Raw genomic sequence first — 18,669 nt, 5'->3', positions numbered from 1 at the left:
ATATCTCAATTTAATAAATTTAAAAATGTATTTAAAAAATAAGAGAATTATAATATAATGATTGGAGGAGGAATAACATATATGCTTCAATGTGGTTGCAAGATTTATGCAATAGTGAAAGGTTTGAAAAAATGTAGTATGGTTTTGGTATAGATAAGTGGATATGGCTAGCAAGGTTTAGGTTCTCCTGTATTATATAAATTTTCAGAAGACTATGGTTCCATATGAAAAGTTGAGAGAGTACTAGATTTAGTTAAAAAAAAGTTTCTAGAAATATTTTCTGTTCTGATACTTAAATATATGTACTATATGAATCAGAAAATTCTTCTTATGCACCAATTTTTATTAACATTTGTAAATGCTATATATATTTCACCTAAGATGACACTTTTCCTTGGACTTTGTTATGGGACCACATATATGCTTGCACAAATTTTTATTCTAGGTCAAAAAAGTTAAGGCTTGGTATATTGTTTCAAATGCAGTTGTTTCAACATTATCCGGCTTTCATCAAGTTGAGATATTTATCCTATACATAGCCAAAAAGTGAAAGCTTTCGAAAAAGAAAAAAAAGAAAAAACATGGCCTCTTTGTTTGGCGTTATATAATATTATTCCTAACTAAAATAGTAATAATAAATAATAATTTTATGTTATCTTATTATTTTTTTCCTCATAACTATGTATGCATGTTAATATAGGACACGAAGCAGTTATTGCAATAAATTTGGCAGTGGAACATAGGTGTGTAAAGTTAAGTGTATGACCCGACTCACAAAGTATGGTTACAGAGTCATAACTACACCAACTTATTATAACACTTAGTTTCTCCTCTATATATAGTGCCATTCTCCAACGTGTCACTTACTTTCCTTTCTGTTCCTCTTATTCTCTACATCATTTCTTTTTCTGGTGCAACACATATACAGCTCAAGAATATGGGAAGGCCACCATGCTGTGAGAAGACAGGGCTCAAGAAAGGACCATGGACACCAGAAGAAGACCAAAAGCTCATTGCTTTCATTGAAAACCATGGCCATGGAAGCTGGCGTGCTTTGCCACCAAAAGCCGGTAACTGTTGGGTTATATATTCTTTCATATATATGATTATGGTTATAGTTATCGTTAGATTGTGGTTTCATATAATTACATGACATTAGTTTTATACATATAAGGTATTTGACATCACTTTAATCTCAAAATTTTAAGACAATAGTATTATGGATTTTTATTTTTATATAGTGTTTAACTCTGTCTATTCTATCCAATGTGAAACTTTGACTCACACTTAGACTATTCCCAACACTAATATTATTTTTAATATACGTCTTAGAGAACAGTAGTAAAAATACGTATTTTTGTTTTTGATTTTTTGATCTCAAAACTTTTATACAGTATAATTTTTGCAGCAGTCATTTGAAGATATTTAGAGTGTATTTCAAATTCTAAAACTAGAAAACGATGAATTTGAATTTTGAGTTATGAGTGTATGATAAGAATTAAATATTAAGTTTTTAAAATAAAAATAGAATATAAAGAAGAAAATTGTTTGGCAGGGCTTAGAAGATGTGGAAAGAGTTGCAGACTTAGGTGGACTAATTATCTGAGACCTGATATAAAAAGAGGAAAGTTCAGCTTGCAGGAAGAGCAAACCATTATTCAACTTCATGCTCTTCTAGGAAACAGGTAAGTCAAGCATGGACCATCTACACTAGTTAACTAAACACTCAAACTAAAACACATATTTTTCATGTTATTAATCAAGCATGAAACAAACATTAAAAAAGAGAAAAAAATTAACACAAAAAGACAAATATCATCGATTATAATGATAGATTTACGTGTACATGAAGATGAACAAATGCACATCCTGATTTTTTTTAAATTATTATCAAATATATGAAAGAAAAAAAAATTATTTTGTCCCCTCTCATCTTATATATTTATTCTCCTAATTTTTTCTTTCTCTAATTCTTTACTTTTACTTTAGGTGATCAATAAGTAATCCATCAATAGTAGAATAGGTATCTATGTACTAATAAGAGGATTAGTTAATATCTAGAAAAATAAAAAATAAGCTAAACTATATAATATGGTTTCATCATTTATTTTCCTTTTGAAATGCATTATTGTAATTTAAGAAAAAAGAGCGTAAAACTCCTTAATTTATGTCACTGTACTTGGACTGATATTTGACATTCAAAATTTTCTGTTAAAAAAATTTATATTTTTTATCAATTTTGTTTTAAAATGTTTTTTTTTTTAGAAAATATTTACAAATTTTGTTATGAAAAAGAAATTGCAAGAAATTGTTACCAATTTTTTTGTAAAATATTTTGTATAAAACACTTTTCGTAAAAAATTTTGTAGGAAATATTTAAAAATTTTATAATTTTGTAGAAAATTATTATCTACGAAAAAATTACCTATTAATTAAAATTTTTAGAAAAAATAATAGAAAAAAAAAATTTTATAAATTTTTTTAACAAATTTACAAAAAAAAAATTGTAGTATGAGAATTTTTAATAGTGTTTAATTAAAAAAATATTGTTGTACTTTCTTACTATTCATGACTCATCTTTCATAGATTTTTAGTATTAGAAAAATTATCTCATATCGTTACATGGTACTCAGTTGTCAAGATATTATTAGCAACATTGTTGTAATGCAGTTAAGGGTGGTGTTGTGTGACCTACATAATTTTCCGTAGAATGTATTGATCGAAATGATTTTTATTTTATATATGTACAAAACATTTGAGATGTATATTTATGTGTTTAATAAGTGAATATGAGTTACTTACTAATTTATTTTTTAGTTTATAAAGTACTTCTAATGTATAAAAATGTGCAATAAGTATTTCAAATTATTTTATTTTAAAAATTTATATTTTTTTAAACTCTGAGTGACTTCAATTAATTTCTAACTAATAAATTATTTAAATAATATCGTAGAATGATTTCAACATTTATACTAAATTTAATTATTTAGAAAAATAAAATAACGTTATAATTGCATAGTAATGTAATTTTACTTAAAAACAATTTTGTTATACTATAAAACTAACATTATGTCTTTTTATTTTATTTTATATTTTTCAACTAATTTAAATTAGTTTATCTGATTAAATCATATAAATTGGACAATTATTAATGAACACCAAAGTTATCAGCTGAAATTAATTTATAACTACTGATTAGGTTAATTATGAAATAATTTTCTTAAACATATTAAAAAAAATTCTTGTTAGTGGCGTCCGTTTTTGTTGAATGATAAATAGATATTAACTAGAAAGGTTTATTAGAGATGATTTTTTTTAATATATCACGAAGTACTTTTTGAATAGTGATATACAAAGTTTATAAACGGGGTAAGAGTATACTAAAAATGACTTTATTAAAACAAAAATAATCTGTTTTAGAACTTCAATTGAAACCGTGATGTTCACTTTAAATCAAGCCAATAAATACTCCTCGTAACTATTTGCGTTGTAACAACGTCAATCTTACAACATATTCATAATAACTCCCTTCAAGATACTAATATTAGTAATAACCTAATTTTTAATACACTTACACTTTTTATTGGATAATTATATTTTAGTCTCAAAAGATAAATAAGGAAGATATTATGTTTAATTATAAGTACATGTGCCTTGAAAAAAAAAAACATAATGTAATGATGAAAACTTCAAAAGAAAAACTTGTTTTTGCTGCAATATTGTCATCATCAATTTTATACTGTTAACACAAGACGTCCCTAAAAAAGTCTCATGTTTTTTCCTTTTTCTCCAAAACATACAACTTTTTGTACGTCAAGATAGAAAAATATCACTCATTACATGTGTAAAATAACTTCATGTATTAACATTTTTTCCACATTATAATTGCATACATAAATCATATGAAAATTTATGATTAAAGTTTAAATTCCCTTAAAAATTTGGGTATTTTTAATTTGTTGAACACTAAAATGTTTTATATTTTTTAGTTGAATCTCTTTCGTTTAATATTGATAAAGAATGGGTGATTAGATTTTATTTTTTACATAAAAAACAAAAATATATAGATATATAAGATAAAAGGATGTCTCAACCTATATATACCAAAACAAGTTCTAGAGAGAGATATTACAAATAAAATTCAAACTTTCCATCAAAGTCTATTAATATACATTACTAAAAAATTCATATTTTCTTTAATTTTGTTTTGAGATTTATTTAAAGAAATATTTATATATTTTATTATGAAAAACTTTTTGTAAGAAATTGCTGTAAATTTTTTTGTAAAATATTTTGTATAAAACATTTTTTAAAATAAATTTTGTATAAAATACTTACGAATTTTATAATTTTGTAAGAAATAATTATCCAAAAAAAATTATTTATCAATTAAAATTCTTAAAAGAAATAGTAAAAAAAAGTTTTTTTTTTGCAAATTTTTTTAATAAATTTATAAGAAAAATTCTATATAATATAAAAATTGTTAGTAACAATGATAGTTCTTGCAAAGAATAACCAAGTGTGTCCTAGACAATCTTCTTTATTTGTTTCCATATGTTAATAAATATAAAATTTTTAACGTTGATATTATGGTCAATGCTAAACGAATAATAACTCATGGTTTATTCATTAAAAACTTGACAACAACTAGTTTGTATGATACTCATCATGATCCCAACTTGAATGGTTGAATAACAGATGGTCAGCCATAGCATCTCACTTGGCGAAGAGAACAGACAATGAGATAAAGAACTATTGGAACACCCACCTCAAGAAAAGGCTCGACAAAATGGGCATAGACCCCACCACCCACAAGCCAAAAATGGAGTCCCTTATCCACTTCAAAGACGGTTCAAACCTCAGCCACATGGCTCAGTGGGAGAGTGCTCGCCTCGAAGCCGAAGCCAGACTCGTACGAGAATCCAAGTTGCAGGAACAAAACAACCTCGTATTAACCTCTTCCTCACCACCACCACCACCACCACCACAACAACAACAACCTAGACTCGTTCTCAACAAAATCACACCCCTACACCACCACCACCAACCCTCACTACCACCGTGCCTCGACGTTCTCAAAGCATGGCAAAATTCATGCTCAGACAACAAAAACAACAATAACAACATATACTCATCGCTACACGACAAGAAGAAAACCATGCATGTGCATAGCATGTATGCGATGATGCTTGCCACCGATGACCTTGAATCCCCAACATCCACCCTGTGCTTCCCTGAGAGTATGCAAATCAATGACAGTAACAATAATAATAGCAATAACATTATGGTGTCGACCAACCAACTTGGTTTAATCAATGAGAACTATTTACTTCCTCCAACTGCTGTGGAAGAGTTTCTGACCAAAAGTGTCGGAACGTGTGGTGAGGGTTCAACCGTGAAGGAAGATGCTTGTTGTGGCGGTGATGGTGACAGCAGTGAGTCGTGGAGGTACTTCACCAAACACAGCACTGATCGTGATGAAGAAGTCGCTGAAACTGAGAAGAGAATTATGTACCAGACGATGCCATGTTTGCAAGATGATGACATAATGGTGGCTGTTGATGCGTTAAGAGGTGGTGGTTATTATGGTAATAATACTGATACTATTAATAATGATGTGGTGCCATTTACACCTCTATCTAGCAATGTCGATATGGTTGTTGGTTTCAATAACGACATGCAGGATTTTGATTCCAACCAAGATTTAGCAGCGGAGAACTTGGAAGTGAACTTCGAAGAGAATAAGGATTATTGGAATAGCATGCTTGGTTATAAGTGAATTAGGTAGCTAGGATCCTACCTCAAGTACCAGTATCATGTGTTGTTTGATTGAGTTTTTTAAAAGTAGCGACTCATATCTTTTCTCATTCTTCACATGATTTTATCATTTATTTTGTTATTTTACCTTAAAATAAGTCTTACAGCTAAATATTACCACTTCTCTTATAAATATAAACTTTTTAATACGTTTAATTTAGTTTCTTTTTATGATATATATATATATATAAAGAAAATAAAAACATTACGTGAGGACTAGGCCTAACATCATGAAACATCATGCCAATCATACATGATATTTAAATTCCTTTCGTTTCTTAAATAATTGGTTTTTTTGTATTTAGGGGTTCTTTTAAATTTAAATTTGTAAAAGTGGGTCTGTTGAAATTCTTTTTACAAAATAAGGTCAAGTCGTCGAGGTGGAGGACGACATTAAAGGTGAAGTCGTCCTCCACCGTGCCGATTTCTTTTTTTTTCCAAAAAGCGAAACCGTACTCTCAGAAGCTGGTTTCCATTTACTTTAAAAGTGAAGTCGTCTTTGGGCGTGACGACTTCACTTTTTTTTTTTTTTACATTCAGCTTTATATATATATTAATTATATTTTATTTAGTTTTTTTTAAATATTTATTTACAGTAGAGAAACAAAGTGACATTCTCCTTTGCAATTTTTTCACTAGTTTCTTCCGATTTGGTCAAAACGTTATCTACTTCTTCGTTTGATTTTATTAAATGATACTTGATAGTTAGTAGACTAACTAAACCACAAATAAATAAACCTAAACAAATTAAATATTCAAATATAATTATCAAAGGATTTTTTAGTATTTTTTAATTTGTATTATTTTATCTTTTTAATTTTGTATTAAAATTTAACGACTAAGTATTTTAGAATTTTTTAAAACTATTTTTTATATTTTTACTGTAGACAAATATTTAAAAAATAAATAAATAATATATACTTAAAAAATATACATAAAGCTAAACGTAAAAAAAAAAAAAAAAAAAAAAAAAAAAAAAAAAAAACCAAAAAGTGAAGTCTCCATGTCCAAGGACGACTTCACTTTTAAAGTGAATGAAAATCGGCTTCTCAGAGCACGGTTTCGGTTTTTGGAAAAAAAAAAAGGAAACTGGCATGTTGGAGGACGACTTCACTTGCCTATTTTGCAAAAAAAAAATTCAACGGACCTACTTTTACAAATTTAAATTTAAAAGAACCCCTAAATACAAAAAAACCTAAATAATTTGTTTAGATGAAATAATTGAAATATCTCATATTTTAATTTTTTTAGTTTTGATAAAGAAATTTAATTCCTCTTTTATGACAAAATTATAGTTTAAAAATATTTGGTTAACTTGGCTCAAACGTCATCCTATGACGATCTCTTTCAACCTTCGATTCAAGTCAACTCGTTTCAACTTTCGGTCCAACCCAACTTGTCCTGATCTTTGGTCCAACCAAATTATTTTGACCTTTGGCCAGGAGAACTCATCTTCACCTTCAATTTAGGTTGACTCATCTAGATATTTGATTTGGAACGACTCGTCTTCATTTTGACCATATCGTGACACGCAGACTCATTTCGTTCATCGGCCCGGAATGACTCATCTTGACTTTGGTCTTGGGCCAACTCGTCTTATCCCTACGTCCTGATTGACTCATCTCGATCCCAAGCTCAAGTTGACTCATTTCGACCTTCAATCTTTCTTGGCTCATCTTAACCTTCGACCCAAATCTAGTCGTCTCAAACTTCGACTCAGCCGACTTGTCTCAACGTTTGATTATTAGTTGACTCGATTCATTATTCATCCCGGAACGAATCGGCTCAACTTTCAATCTAGGTCAAATTAGCTTAACCTTTGGCCTACACTAAATTGGCTTGACCTTCGGCTCATGCCAAATCGACTCAACCTTTGACTTGATTGACTCACCTTGACCTTTGAGCTAGGCAAACTATTCTTAACCTTTGACCCAACAAACTCATCTCACCAGTGCAGAAAGGGCTTTCTGCCCCGGTTATTTTCGACATTTTGCTTCGGGTCTGGAACCGAGGCATATTGGGGCGAGGCCAAAAGGTACATCTTTTGGCCTCGGTTATCACCCGAGGCCATAGACCCAGTTTTTTGCCTCGGTCTTGATAAGAACCGAGGCATATTCCTTTACTCGTCAGTTCCACAAGCTGGTCCATAATCAAATCTGATTCTCTGCAAATTGGAAGTTCTGAAGGAGTTCGTCTGCCATTATTCTCATTCAATTTCGACACTGAGGTCTTCTCGCACACCAGAACAAACTCAGAAAAAACAAAAATACATATCTATGAATTCAAAGCAAACACAAAAAATTAAATGCTTAAACAAAGAGAGTGTTGACGTGAGATTTCGTTTCTGGTTAACGAAGATTGATGAATAATGAGCACCATCAACGTAAAAATCAACGGTGTTGCTTCACTCTCCTTCAACGTGTACCCCAAACGCACCACTGTTTTCACCTTCACCCTCCTTCACTCACTTTTCTCTCTTCTTCTTCTTCTTCTTCACTGCTCACACCAAACAAAAACTTTAGAGAGAGAAAGAGAGAGAGACCACAACGAAATTACCCAAGATGTTGCTGGGTAAGAGACCTCGTCCTCCAATGAAGAGAACCACCAGCATGTCCGAAATAACGTTGGATCTGAACGCCGCCGCCTCCGATGCAACCGACCTAACCTAGACTGACGAGGGTTTGGCGCGGACGCTGTGGGTTGCGCAAGGCACCAGGTGGAGGAGCTGTGTCGTCGTCGACCCCGTGTCCGCAACATCGCTCGCGCAAGGCACCAGGTGGAGGAGCTCCTCGGTGGCGCCTGACTTGGTGAGGAGGACGAAGGGGCGGAATTTCGAACAGAGGCGCTGCTGGCGCGGGGACTTTAACAGAGGCTGTGACGCGGGGAGGAAGAAGGGTTCGCGAATTTCGAACCCTAAATAAACCCTATGGCTTCGGTTGTTAGAGGAACCGAAGCCATTGACCCCCTTTTGGCATCGGGTCTTCTTGGACCGAGGCCTATACCCAGCCACTTTTTGGCTTCGGGTCCTACTGGACCGAGGCCTATACCCCTCTTTGGCACCAGTTTTGAGCGAACCGGGGCCTATACCCTCTTTGGCTTCGGGTATTTGGAGAACCGAGGCCTAAAACTTGGCTCTAATTGCAAAAATGCCACCGCGCCATTATATGCTTCGGTTCCTGGCCAACCGAAGCATATAAGGCGAGGTAAAATGGACATTCTGCACTAGTGTCTCAACCTTCGACTTTTGCCAACCCATCTCGACTTTCGGCCTACGTGACTCATCTCGACCTTTGGCTACAATTAATCCAACTCATCATTCATCCTTGGACTAATTGACTCCACCTTCGACCCAAACAGAATCAACTTGGCCTTTGGCTTATGTTGAATCAACTTCGTGTTTTGTGCCAACTAATCCCAACCTTTGGCTCAGCCAACTTGTCTGAACCCTAGGTTGAGGTCGACTCATCTCAACCTTGGCTTGTTTCGACTTGCATACTCGTCTCAAACTTCAACCTTGATCAAGTAGACTTGACTTTCAACCTAAGGTAAATCGATTCTGTCTTTTGTTGAACTGACTCGATTTAACCTTCAGTCTGAGCTGAATCGACTAAACCTTCTACTTGAACTGACTTGACTCAACTTTCTTGGGTGAAGTAAGAGTGGAGTTCAAAAACGGTGAAATTTTAAATTTCTTATAATTTTTAGGGTATTTGAAAATTTTCTATTTTATTCATTTAGAATATCTTCAAAAATTTCTTAAATTTTAATTTCTTTCTAATTATTTTATTCAAAAAAATATTTTAGTGTAATATCATATTTTTTCATTTTAATTAAAAAAAATCGATCCTAAGACCGATATTTGTGCAAATTTGTTTTTCATAATTTACTATAATTAAGAATTAATATATTTTAAAATAATTAGTAAAAATTGTATTTATATATATATATATATATATATATATATAAATACTAATTTATAAAACTAAAAATTATTGGTAATACTATAATAAAATCATGAATTTAGAAACCAATTTTTGAAATCAAAAGTAGTTAGTCATTATAGTGACTAATATATATATATATATATATATATATATATATTAATTTAAAAAATTAAAAATTATTGATTACTAAAATAGTCACTATTATAAAAATTTAAATTGGTCACTAATTAATCAGAGACCAATTTATAAATTAAGTTATTTTGGTAGCCAAAATCTAGATAACTATTTTTTACAGACCAATTTTCTTTGATAACCAAATCCATAGTACCTAATTTTAAAGATCAATTTAGTGACAATTATATTTTTTTTATTCATAATAGTGAATATTTTAGTAATCAATAATTTTTAGTTTTGTAAATTAATATCTAAATTAGTTATTATAATTACTAATCATTATTAATTACTAAAATTGATCAAAATTCAAGATGTTTATCTCTCCTTCCTTCATTTTTTTTATGCTACAATCTATAACATAAATGAATGTAAATAGGTGATGGTACACACCGGTGTGGATGAATCAACTTTCACAATTTCATCGTCTATGAAGTTAATTATAAATTAGAAACATTTTGTACCAATGGAAAGATATGAACCTAACCTAGAAAAGAGAATATAGGTAAGAAATAAATATATATACTTGAGATTGCAGTAAATAGTTTGATCCTGACTGACTCAGATCCTGTTCCTAGCGTTCTGCTTCACCCCCATCCTACACAATAGGTTATAGGTAAGAAATAACAAAAACATTACTATGTAACATCTTTTGTTTTTTTCTTCCCTATCTCTTTCTTACTTCCATTCATTCACTCCAAATCTGAAGTCAATATTTAGTTTTTTTTTTTTTCCTTAAGAAATTGCGTTTTAGATGGCTTTTCCCGGATTCACACTGAATAATCATAATTTATATTGAAATACCAGTTGAATATAATTTTAAATATATGTTACGTGGTTTAATCTCACACTGAATTAAAATAATTAGATGAATTTTTCGTTTGTTTTTAAGAATAAAAATAAAGATAATATATAAATTTTTGTTCTCGTATAATCTGTATGAGTATAGATTCATTTTTAGACATTTAAAATGTGGTTGGAATATTAACTTAATGAACAAATTATATTTTACATAAGTAAATCACATTTTTTTATGTTGAAGTAATTTTATTTTCTATCAAAAATAGTAATTATAGTTAAATAAATTGGTCTGCTAAATTTAAAACATATTAATGAGATATTTTACCTTTTAAGATTTTATAACTCAGAGTTATTTAACAACTGGATGTGACTTAAAAAAAAATAAAATTAACATTTTTTATCTTTAATTAAAGGTTTAATGACGTATTTTTTATTTTATACTATTAAAAGTTTTAATTTGGTCTTTTTTTAAAAAAAAAAGTTACTTAATATATTTTTTGGGTCAATGTTGTTTATATGTCTAACAAAGGGTGAAGAATTTTTGTGATCAAGCATGTGTATTTCTATATTATTCGATAGAGTTTTTGTAATCATAAAGAAGAATTTTAATATGATATATGGTCAAATTTTAATATCATGGAACCTAGATAAATCGAATTACTTTTAGATGATGGGAATCTTGAAATATGCTACTCTTTTTGCATTCCTTCCATAAACCAGGTCAGTGAACATGCTCTTTGAAGAATAATTGTCTTTACATAATTTAATAATTCTTTAGTAAGGGCATAAAATAAACAGAACTTTCCTTGAACAAGATAAAGAACTGGTATTCTTGTTCATCAAGGAAAGGAGCATAGAACATGAACCAATCTTTAGTTTCCTTCATGCCCTTTTTGAACCACTTTATTCAGTAGAGCACACAAAGACCCATCAAAGTGCTTCATTTATTTATTCTAACTAGAGATTTGGTTTTAATTTAATATGCTGCTTAGTTTACTGGATTAAATAGCCAAAAGTTTATTTACTTTTACTCAGTCATGCATTATAAGTAAGTTCAAATTAATCCGATTGAAAGCAATTTTTTATATTCTTTTGATTTGGTTTATGTATCAAAACTGATCCAGTGAAAAATTTAACCCAGAAAAGAATGTCTCAAGCAAAAACAAGAAGTTTACATGAAATGGCAATAACATGAGATGGTGAAACCAAAACACTTTGTTAACATAAACCCAAATTGAAGAATACTGAATGAGGAAAAGAAATCAACTGTTACTTTCCATGGCTTTGAACCAGGTAGGTTGTGTTTGTTGGGCAATATGTTCAAGAAACAACCAAGTTTACATGGTAGGTGCAACAGAATCAACATCAAGAACTACATGGGAATTTGATGTAGAGTCCAAACATGACTTTGGCCATTTAAAGGGAACAACAACCAACCATTAATTAAACATTAGTTGCAACCAACCATTGAATTATATTTAGTATCCAAAGAAGCATTTCATCAAAGAAAAATATGCATATACTCTCAACACACGCATACCAAAACAGATAGAGTGGCAAACAAAGATGCAATTCTTGCAGGAATTTCTAACAAATCATAACCTCGGATTACTTCACGCAAGAACTCACCTAAAAAGACGAGGATTATAGAATTAAGTGGTCATTCATTGAGGTGATTTGTACAGCACAGTTACTAGAGTTAATTCTCAAGCATGGCATTTACTAGACAGGGGACTGCATTGCAATTTTGGAAGTTCTTGAGAAGAGATTTTGTTACAACATAAACCAAAGAATCAATCAGAGAACAATAAACCAAAAACAAAATGCTAGATTGTGTCTTACATAGTTGCTCTCCGACACTGTATTAGATAAGTTAATTTTAAGGCTTGGAGATTGTTTTGCTGTTTCAAAACAATAAGACTTACCATAATTACAAAAATTAGGAAAAATTAAAAAACTGTACAACAATCGGGCTAAATACAAAACTACTCATACAAACCAGAAAAAAAAGTTCAAATTCACAAAGAATAGAGACTATGTTTAAATAACTGTAAACGAAACATTGGATACACCTAGCTTATTATACCCGGAAAACCTTCCATCTTCTAAAACTTCTAATATCCTTCCCTTCTGAAACAGCCATTCCTATTCCAGTTCTTCCTCCATTGGAAACACCTCTATAATACAATCTCCACTCATTTCCTGCAGCACCCATTTCAACCATACATGGAGATCCAACATCCTTATCATCCCAGCAACCTTGTTCTGAAGGCCTTAAAATTGCCTCATCCTGAAGTCTCATCCATTCCTTCAATCCATCAGGAGATACAGCCATACCAATGCTCCTCCTCCCATCAGCAGCAACACCTTCATATGCCATCACATAGTTCCCGCCACTCCGGTTCCTTGTCACGTACGGTTTCATTGCTCCAAACTCATCAAAGGAGCCATCTCTCCCTCCCCCCATGATTTTCCCCAACTTCACCCACCTGATTCCATCCCTTGATCTCGCAATGCCTATACCAAAATGCCCCTTTTCCACATCAAATGAGTGATAATACATCCTCAGGTCACCATTCCCATGGTAAACAACTTGTGGGGAAGAAATAAACAAAGAATCCCACTCTTTTCCAGACCCAACATCAAGCAATGCTCCACTGTGATGCTCCCCTTCAATCCTAGCCCAATGCCTCCCATCCTGACTAATAGCCAAACCAGGCAAGGACTTCAAAACCTTCCCATTACCACACCTCACATCACCATTGATTCCATCAGGGTTTTCCAAATTGAACTCCAAAGATTGATCAGAAAACTCCACCCTGTCAGAAACATAGCCAGTGTAGTAAAGCCAGTAAACAGCACTGGAAGCTCTAACCCTGGAACTTGACATGATAACCATCTCAGAAGGCCTAATGCCACCAGTGTCAAAACCCCACCAATCCTTGCCACAACTCATCACAAACCCCACATCAGAACTTGACCTGGCTGGCCCTCCCCCACGCTCCCAATGAACCCCATTTTTTGAAATCGCCAATCCTATCAAATCGAAAGAAGGGTGCCCTTTGGCTCTCCCGTGGTACCACATGTACCATCTCTCTTCTTCGTCGCTCAGAAACCTCTTCACCACTGGGGACCCAATATCTGCACTGTCCCAAGCGTTTGAAGGACCCAAATCCAACACCAACCCTCTTGAGGAAGAGGAATGCGGTGATTCTAAAGGTCGTGAAGAAGAAAATGCTTCACTTTTTGCTGAATCTGATTGTGATACACTTTGGGAGTTGGAAACTGAATTGGGTTCATTGTTTGACTTGTTGTGTTGCGTCTCGCTATCGGCGCTGGTGTCTGGTTTTGTGGAGCAGCGAAGGAAAGATGGGAACTTTGAGGACACCGGAGAGATGGTGGGGCTGGGTTTGGAGGAACATGCCCGTGATGGAAACAAGGTTGTCGGAGGGGTGAAATGTTGGAAGATTGAAACTTTTGAAAGGGTGTTACGGGGTTGCAATGAAGGAAGTATCATTGATGATGATGATGGTGATGCCAAGTCCATGGCTGTGAAACGAGCAATGTGGGGCTGTTGAATAGTTTTGCACGCGGAACACGACTTTGAGGACCAATTGAATGGACGGTGACAGGGGAAGAAGTTGCAGAGGGAATTTGAATGAGACAAAAACGGATGCGTTTGTGTGGTGCAAGTTTAACAAAAAGGGAGGAAAAGAAACGCAGCGAATGAGAGGGTGTTCTTTATTTTTATGTTAATAACGAGTCATTGGTGCTGTGTTTGTAATCTCTGAAAAAATTGGGTTTGTGCTATGTTGGCAAAAGACTCAAAGGGTGGTGGTGGTGTGCATTTAGCCCAAGAAAATCAGGATTTATTTTGGATGGTTCAGATGGGTTTGTCCCACTTTCCACGCATGAGGTCACCTTGTAAGGAAAGAAAAATGGTGTTGTCTGAAATATGATCCAATTTTACACATCACAAATTCAAAGCATGGTTGGGAATGACTTTATTGGGTCTCACTTGTTTCTCTTCCTTTGGAATTGGATGCAAATTTGTGTGGTGTAGTTTTGCGGTTCCAATAAAAAATTATGAAGAATTTGCATACGTAATTTATGTTTCATTTTTCAATCACTTTATCCACCCATTCAAAGTTTAAACACACACTAATATATATTATTTATTTCAAAAGAAAACATAAAAAACATAAGGATCAATGTTTTGTCCTGATATCATTGGATGGGGACAGATGTAAGAAACTGATACATGTGCATACAAGCTGCTATTTTTTTACTTGGGGAGAGAAGGATTTAATAAATCCAAATCCAATCATTTCTGTGAGCTTCTTTTCCTTTGATTTTGCTCCAGTCCAGACATTTTGTAAAACCAAAACTATGAAAGTGTCCACTAATAAAGGAATATCTTTACGTACAATAATGTTTCTTTTATATTCTTTACCTAACATAATAGTTCTTTTAAGCAGCAGAATCAACAATGCTTGGAAAGAGATAAAGGAATGGCATCGCTTTCCCTCCAAGAAATCAGAAACGAACAGTAACCAATCTTTTAGTTCGTGTACGCCACCCCTTTCTGCTGTTGTATATATTTACTGACTTCACACTTTGCATAGCACCTGCATATTAATATTCTACATTTGTTTTTACCTTGTAGGACAAATTCTCATTGAGGTTGAGATTTTTTTTTTCCCTCGAGTGCTTTCTGCATAGTTGACACGGCTTCACCAAACACTTTCACATCTACATATTGATTCTTCTGAAGATATTCGTAATTTAAGATTTTGACTGAGTTCTACTTTTTCGGTTTTTGTCTTCATTACTTCCTTTTTCTAGTACAGTTTGTTTGATAGACTGTGTTGTACTAAGCCGAAAGGTTCCACAGACCAACCCAATTTATATCATCTTCGATATCATAAACTAGTCAAGTGATTGCTTTATTTAGTTTTATCTGATATATATTTTCCTTTAACTTAGATTCCTATAGATAATGTAATATCTCCAAAAATTATTGCAAGGAGGAGTATATGTTATAATTCAAATGGAATCAATCTTACAAACGAGTACAGGGCAGAAGTTTTTTTGAAAAACCTTTTTTAGCATACAAACTATGCACTTTTTTAACATTTTTTTATTTTCTTTTATTTGATATTTTCTCCTTGCGATCTTTTTCTGGTGAACCCCAATTCATCATTTCTCTTTACAACAATTTTAACCCAAAAAAAATCATAAAAAACTTTCGATGATTCAGCCATTGGAAGTTCTCTCAGGAAGCCATTCTTCCAAATATTTTAGAGCAAGACCGACAAAGTTATTACCACTTAGCTGCACCGAGATAACATTCCAAATCTTCAACCAACAATGCAACCGTTCGCACTGGAAACTCGATCTTGATGAAATCGGTGAATAGGGAGGAAACAAATTATACCAGATTACATGACAAATTCAAAGGTGATGATTTAAGGTTAGTCAAACTCAAATAGTACTAGCACATTTTTTTATCAATAATTGGCGCTGCAGATACTTTCAACCCTGTGTAGCAAGTAATCAAAGCATGTTTATCAAGGAAGCACATTCGAGTAATGACAAGTGCTAAGGCACTCCAAGAAAAACTAGTTACGGTTCAAATTCAACAAAAGAGAGAGCTCAACACAAGGCAAGTATTTGCTGCTCTAACAAAACTTGAGTAGCCTGGAAGAAATGACCTTCACATGAAGTTTTGTAATGCTCTATTGCAATTTATCTATTACAACAAGTAAATATTCACCTCATATGAGGGAAGAAATAGGCAGCTTTCAGTGATTGAATGATACACATTATTGTGAGAGGCAAAGATTGAATGTAGTGTAAGTTTCCCCCATAAAAGTCACCAATCACCACCAGCACGCGCATTGAATCTCTCCATTGCCTCGGCTTTCTGTTGCTTCACAATTTCGAGCATCTTGGGATTGAAGAAACGATCACGAACATATTTCCTCTCCTCAGCTTGTATCTCCTTGATAGCACTAGGATATGGGTTTGGAGGAGGTCTCTTTCCTTGAATACGTGCAATTTCCTTCAAACGGCTATATGCTTTCTTCTTCGCCTTCTTCTCTGTCAGATATTCCATCTACAAAGATAGAATCAAAGAAAAACAATCAACTCATTGTCAGAGGAACAAATTGTAGAGACAACTTGTTCAGGAACCAAACTGGGTTACATACATCAGCTATAGCCATTGCTCGCTCCTCACTAACACCATGCTCTTTCAATTCAAGAACCCTCAAGGCAAAGATACGAGATGGAGGAGGGTCAAAAGCATGAAACCTGTCCAAACATTAATCATGTATCTGAATCAGTTATTAATTCATTTGATGCTTCAGCTGCTTTACCTCCATCAAAAGGTAGACATGGGTTAGAGCCTAATTAAAGTTTTCTTGATGCAAATGGAGGCAACATTGAAAAAAAAAATTAATCTACAGCAATACAGAAACAAGAATAGGCTCGAACATAACAAATGGAACAGAAACTAGAGACAAGGAAAAAGGACAATACCTAATGGGGTCATGGCTTTTGGATTCCGGATACTTTTTATAGAACTTCTTCACGTAAGCATCCTCAGGAAGAGTGATGGTCGGAATTTTTTCTGCAACTCGAGGAAATGTTGCAGGTGGCGCCCTGGTAACACAGTCAAAAGCAAAACATTACAAAAATTTCAAACCTTTGGTAAAAATAAAAAGCCATCAAAGGATAATCGACATGCTCAAATAAAGCTTGGAAAGAAAAATTCATTGAATCCCAAAAATGATCAACAGTACAGTGCAGAGCGACAGTGAAGAATTGAGCATTCCGAGCATTATAATTAAGGAAAAAGAAAAACATTAATAAGATTTGGAAAGTAAAAAGGTAGGATTTTGGAGAAAAAGAGGGGTGGATGAGAAAAACCCAGAAGGGGATTCTGAAATGAAAAAGGGAAAATGAAAATGCAAAGGAAAAGATGGAAGAGAATGATGAATCTGAATTAGAAGACAAACTGTTCCATGGCTTTCAGCCATACGGGTTGTGCCTTGGCCAAACCCTTCACGAGCTTCCTTGTTTGAGAAAGCAAATCTCCGCGCATTAACGACATCGTTTAGCTTCTTGCTATTGTCCTCCGTTCTCGCTGTTTCTACTAACTGCCACGATGCGCCTCTTGCTGATGACGGCTTTTGCAGTGCAAATACGACGTATTTTTGTGGAGAGTTTGGTTTGACCCATCTCGGACAGCGCAAATAATCAAAATTCAATATACAGATATTTTAAATTGTTGAAATAATAGTAGTAACAATACGTAAATAAGATTGTGCATATTAAGAAAGAAGTACACTAGAGTATTTTTATTTTAAGTAATGAAAACTATATTTTATTAGATAAGAGGTTGCGGAGAAATTATAAAATAAATTGGTTAAATTATTCTTTTAATCCTTTTATTTGTTAAGTAACTAGTTTTTTTATTATTTTTAATAATGATTATAAATTATAAAATTATTAAAAAAAGTTTAACAATTTATTATAAACAACTATATTGTCATATAACAAAGTTCAATGACCATAATTGATGAATATTACAAAATTATGCTTAATCTAATCACAACAACAATCATTAACGAAGACTTCAACATCTGATTCGATGAAATCATTATTGTTTGCTTGAAAGACAACAATATCTCATTCTTTTAGTTCATTTTCAGAACAAAATAGCCTCCAACCTTGACCTATCTTTGTTGAACTTCGTTGTTTGTTCAATATTAGTATTTTGCAATTCACTATAGTTTTAGGCTCTATAAGAAAGACGTCTTCAACCTTCACCTCCCGAGTGAAATTGGCAAACTTTGATGGCAAATCCTACATGATTCAAACGTTTTTTGTTAGTATAAGTATTTCAATTTAATTATAGTAATAAGCATAA

At 32.8% G+C, this 18,669-nt stretch overlaps 3 protein-coding genes across 3 annotated transcripts; 1 reads left to right on the top strand and 2 right to left on the bottom strand.

Annotated features, from left to right (window-relative positions):
* Positions 1 to 890: 890 nt before the first annotated feature.
* On the top strand, positions 891 to 5,874 carry LOC114174560 (uncharacterized). Its single transcript, XM_028059394.2, has 3 exons — positions 891 to 1,070; positions 1,556 to 1,685; positions 4,699 to 5,874. The coding sequence occupies exons 1-3, from the start codon at positions 938 to 940 to the stop codon at positions 5,777 to 5,779; spliced, it is 1,344 nt and encodes a 447-aa protein (XP_027915195.2). The 5' UTR covers positions 891 to 937; the 3' UTR covers positions 5,780 to 5,874.
* Positions 5,875 to 12,691: 6,817 nt separating this feature from the next.
* On the bottom strand, positions 12,692 to 14,657 carry LOC114169412 (Arabinanase/levansucrase/invertase). The gene has a single exon (XM_028054557.2). It carries the CDS (start codon positions 14,278 to 14,280, stop codon positions 12,814 to 12,816), a length of 1,467 nt encoding a protein of 488 aa, XP_027910358.2. The 5' UTR covers positions 14,281 to 14,657; the 3' UTR covers positions 12,692 to 12,813.
* A 1,665-nt stretch (positions 14,658 to 16,322) lies between these two features.
* LOC114172233 (uncharacterized) lies at positions 16,323 to 18,002 on the bottom strand. Its single transcript, XM_028056837.2, has 4 exons — positions 17,756 to 18,002; positions 17,277 to 17,399; positions 16,946 to 17,048; positions 16,323 to 16,851 (listed from the first exon to the last, which is right to left on the bottom strand). The coding sequence occupies exons 1-4, from the start codon at positions 17,848 to 17,850 to the stop codon at positions 16,609 to 16,611; spliced, it is 564 nt and encodes a 187-aa protein (XP_027912638.1). The 5' UTR covers positions 17,851 to 18,002; the 3' UTR covers positions 16,323 to 16,608.
* Between the last annotated feature and the right edge of the window lie 667 nt (positions 18,003 to 18,669).

The sequence above is a fragment of the Vigna unguiculata genome, chromosome 2 (assembly GCF_037176805.1).
Source record: "Vigna unguiculata cultivar grain cowpea cultivar isolate G323 ecotype 2 chromosome 2, ASM3717680v1, whole genome shotgun sequence".
NCBI lineage: Eukaryota > Viridiplantae > Streptophyta > Magnoliopsida > Fabales > Fabaceae > Vigna > Vigna unguiculata.
The sequence above is the reverse complement of the archived record's forward strand: the minus strand, read 5'-3'. Positions and strand labels throughout refer to the sequence as shown.

What these genes read in the sequence shown, in the direction of transcription:
- LOC114174560 (XM_028059394.2), top strand. Translation starts at nt 938, where the DNA reads ATGGGAAGGCCACCATGCTGTGAGAAGACAGGGCTCAAGAAAGGACCA. An exon ending in TGCTTTGCCACCAAAAGCCG is followed by an intron (nt 1,071 to 1,555) that starts GTAACTGTTGGG and finishes ATTGTTTGGCAG; the next exon opens with GGCTTAGAAGATGTGGAAAG. An exon ending in CATGCTCTTCTAGGAAACAG is followed by an intron (nt 1,686 to 4,698) that starts GTAAGTCAAGCA and finishes GTTGAATAACAG; the next exon opens with ATGGTCAGCCATAGCATCTC.
- LOC114169412 (XM_028054557.2), bottom strand. Translation starts at nt 14,280, where the DNA reads ATGGACTTGGCATCACCATCATCATCATCAATGATACTTCCTTCATTG.
- LOC114172233 (XM_028056837.2), bottom strand. Translation starts at nt 17,850, where the DNA reads ATGTCGTTAATGCGCGGAGATTTGCTTTCTCAAACAAGGAAGCTCGTG. An exon ending in TGGCTGAAAGCCATGGAACA is followed by an intron (nt 17,400 to 17,755) that starts GTTTGTCTTCTA and finishes CTGTGTTACCAG; the next exon opens with GGCGCCACCTGCAACATTTC. An exon ending in GAGCAATGGCTATAGCTGAT is followed by an intron (nt 16,852 to 16,945) that starts GTATGTAACCCA and finishes CTATCTTTGTAG; the next exon opens with ATGGAATATCTGACAGAGAA.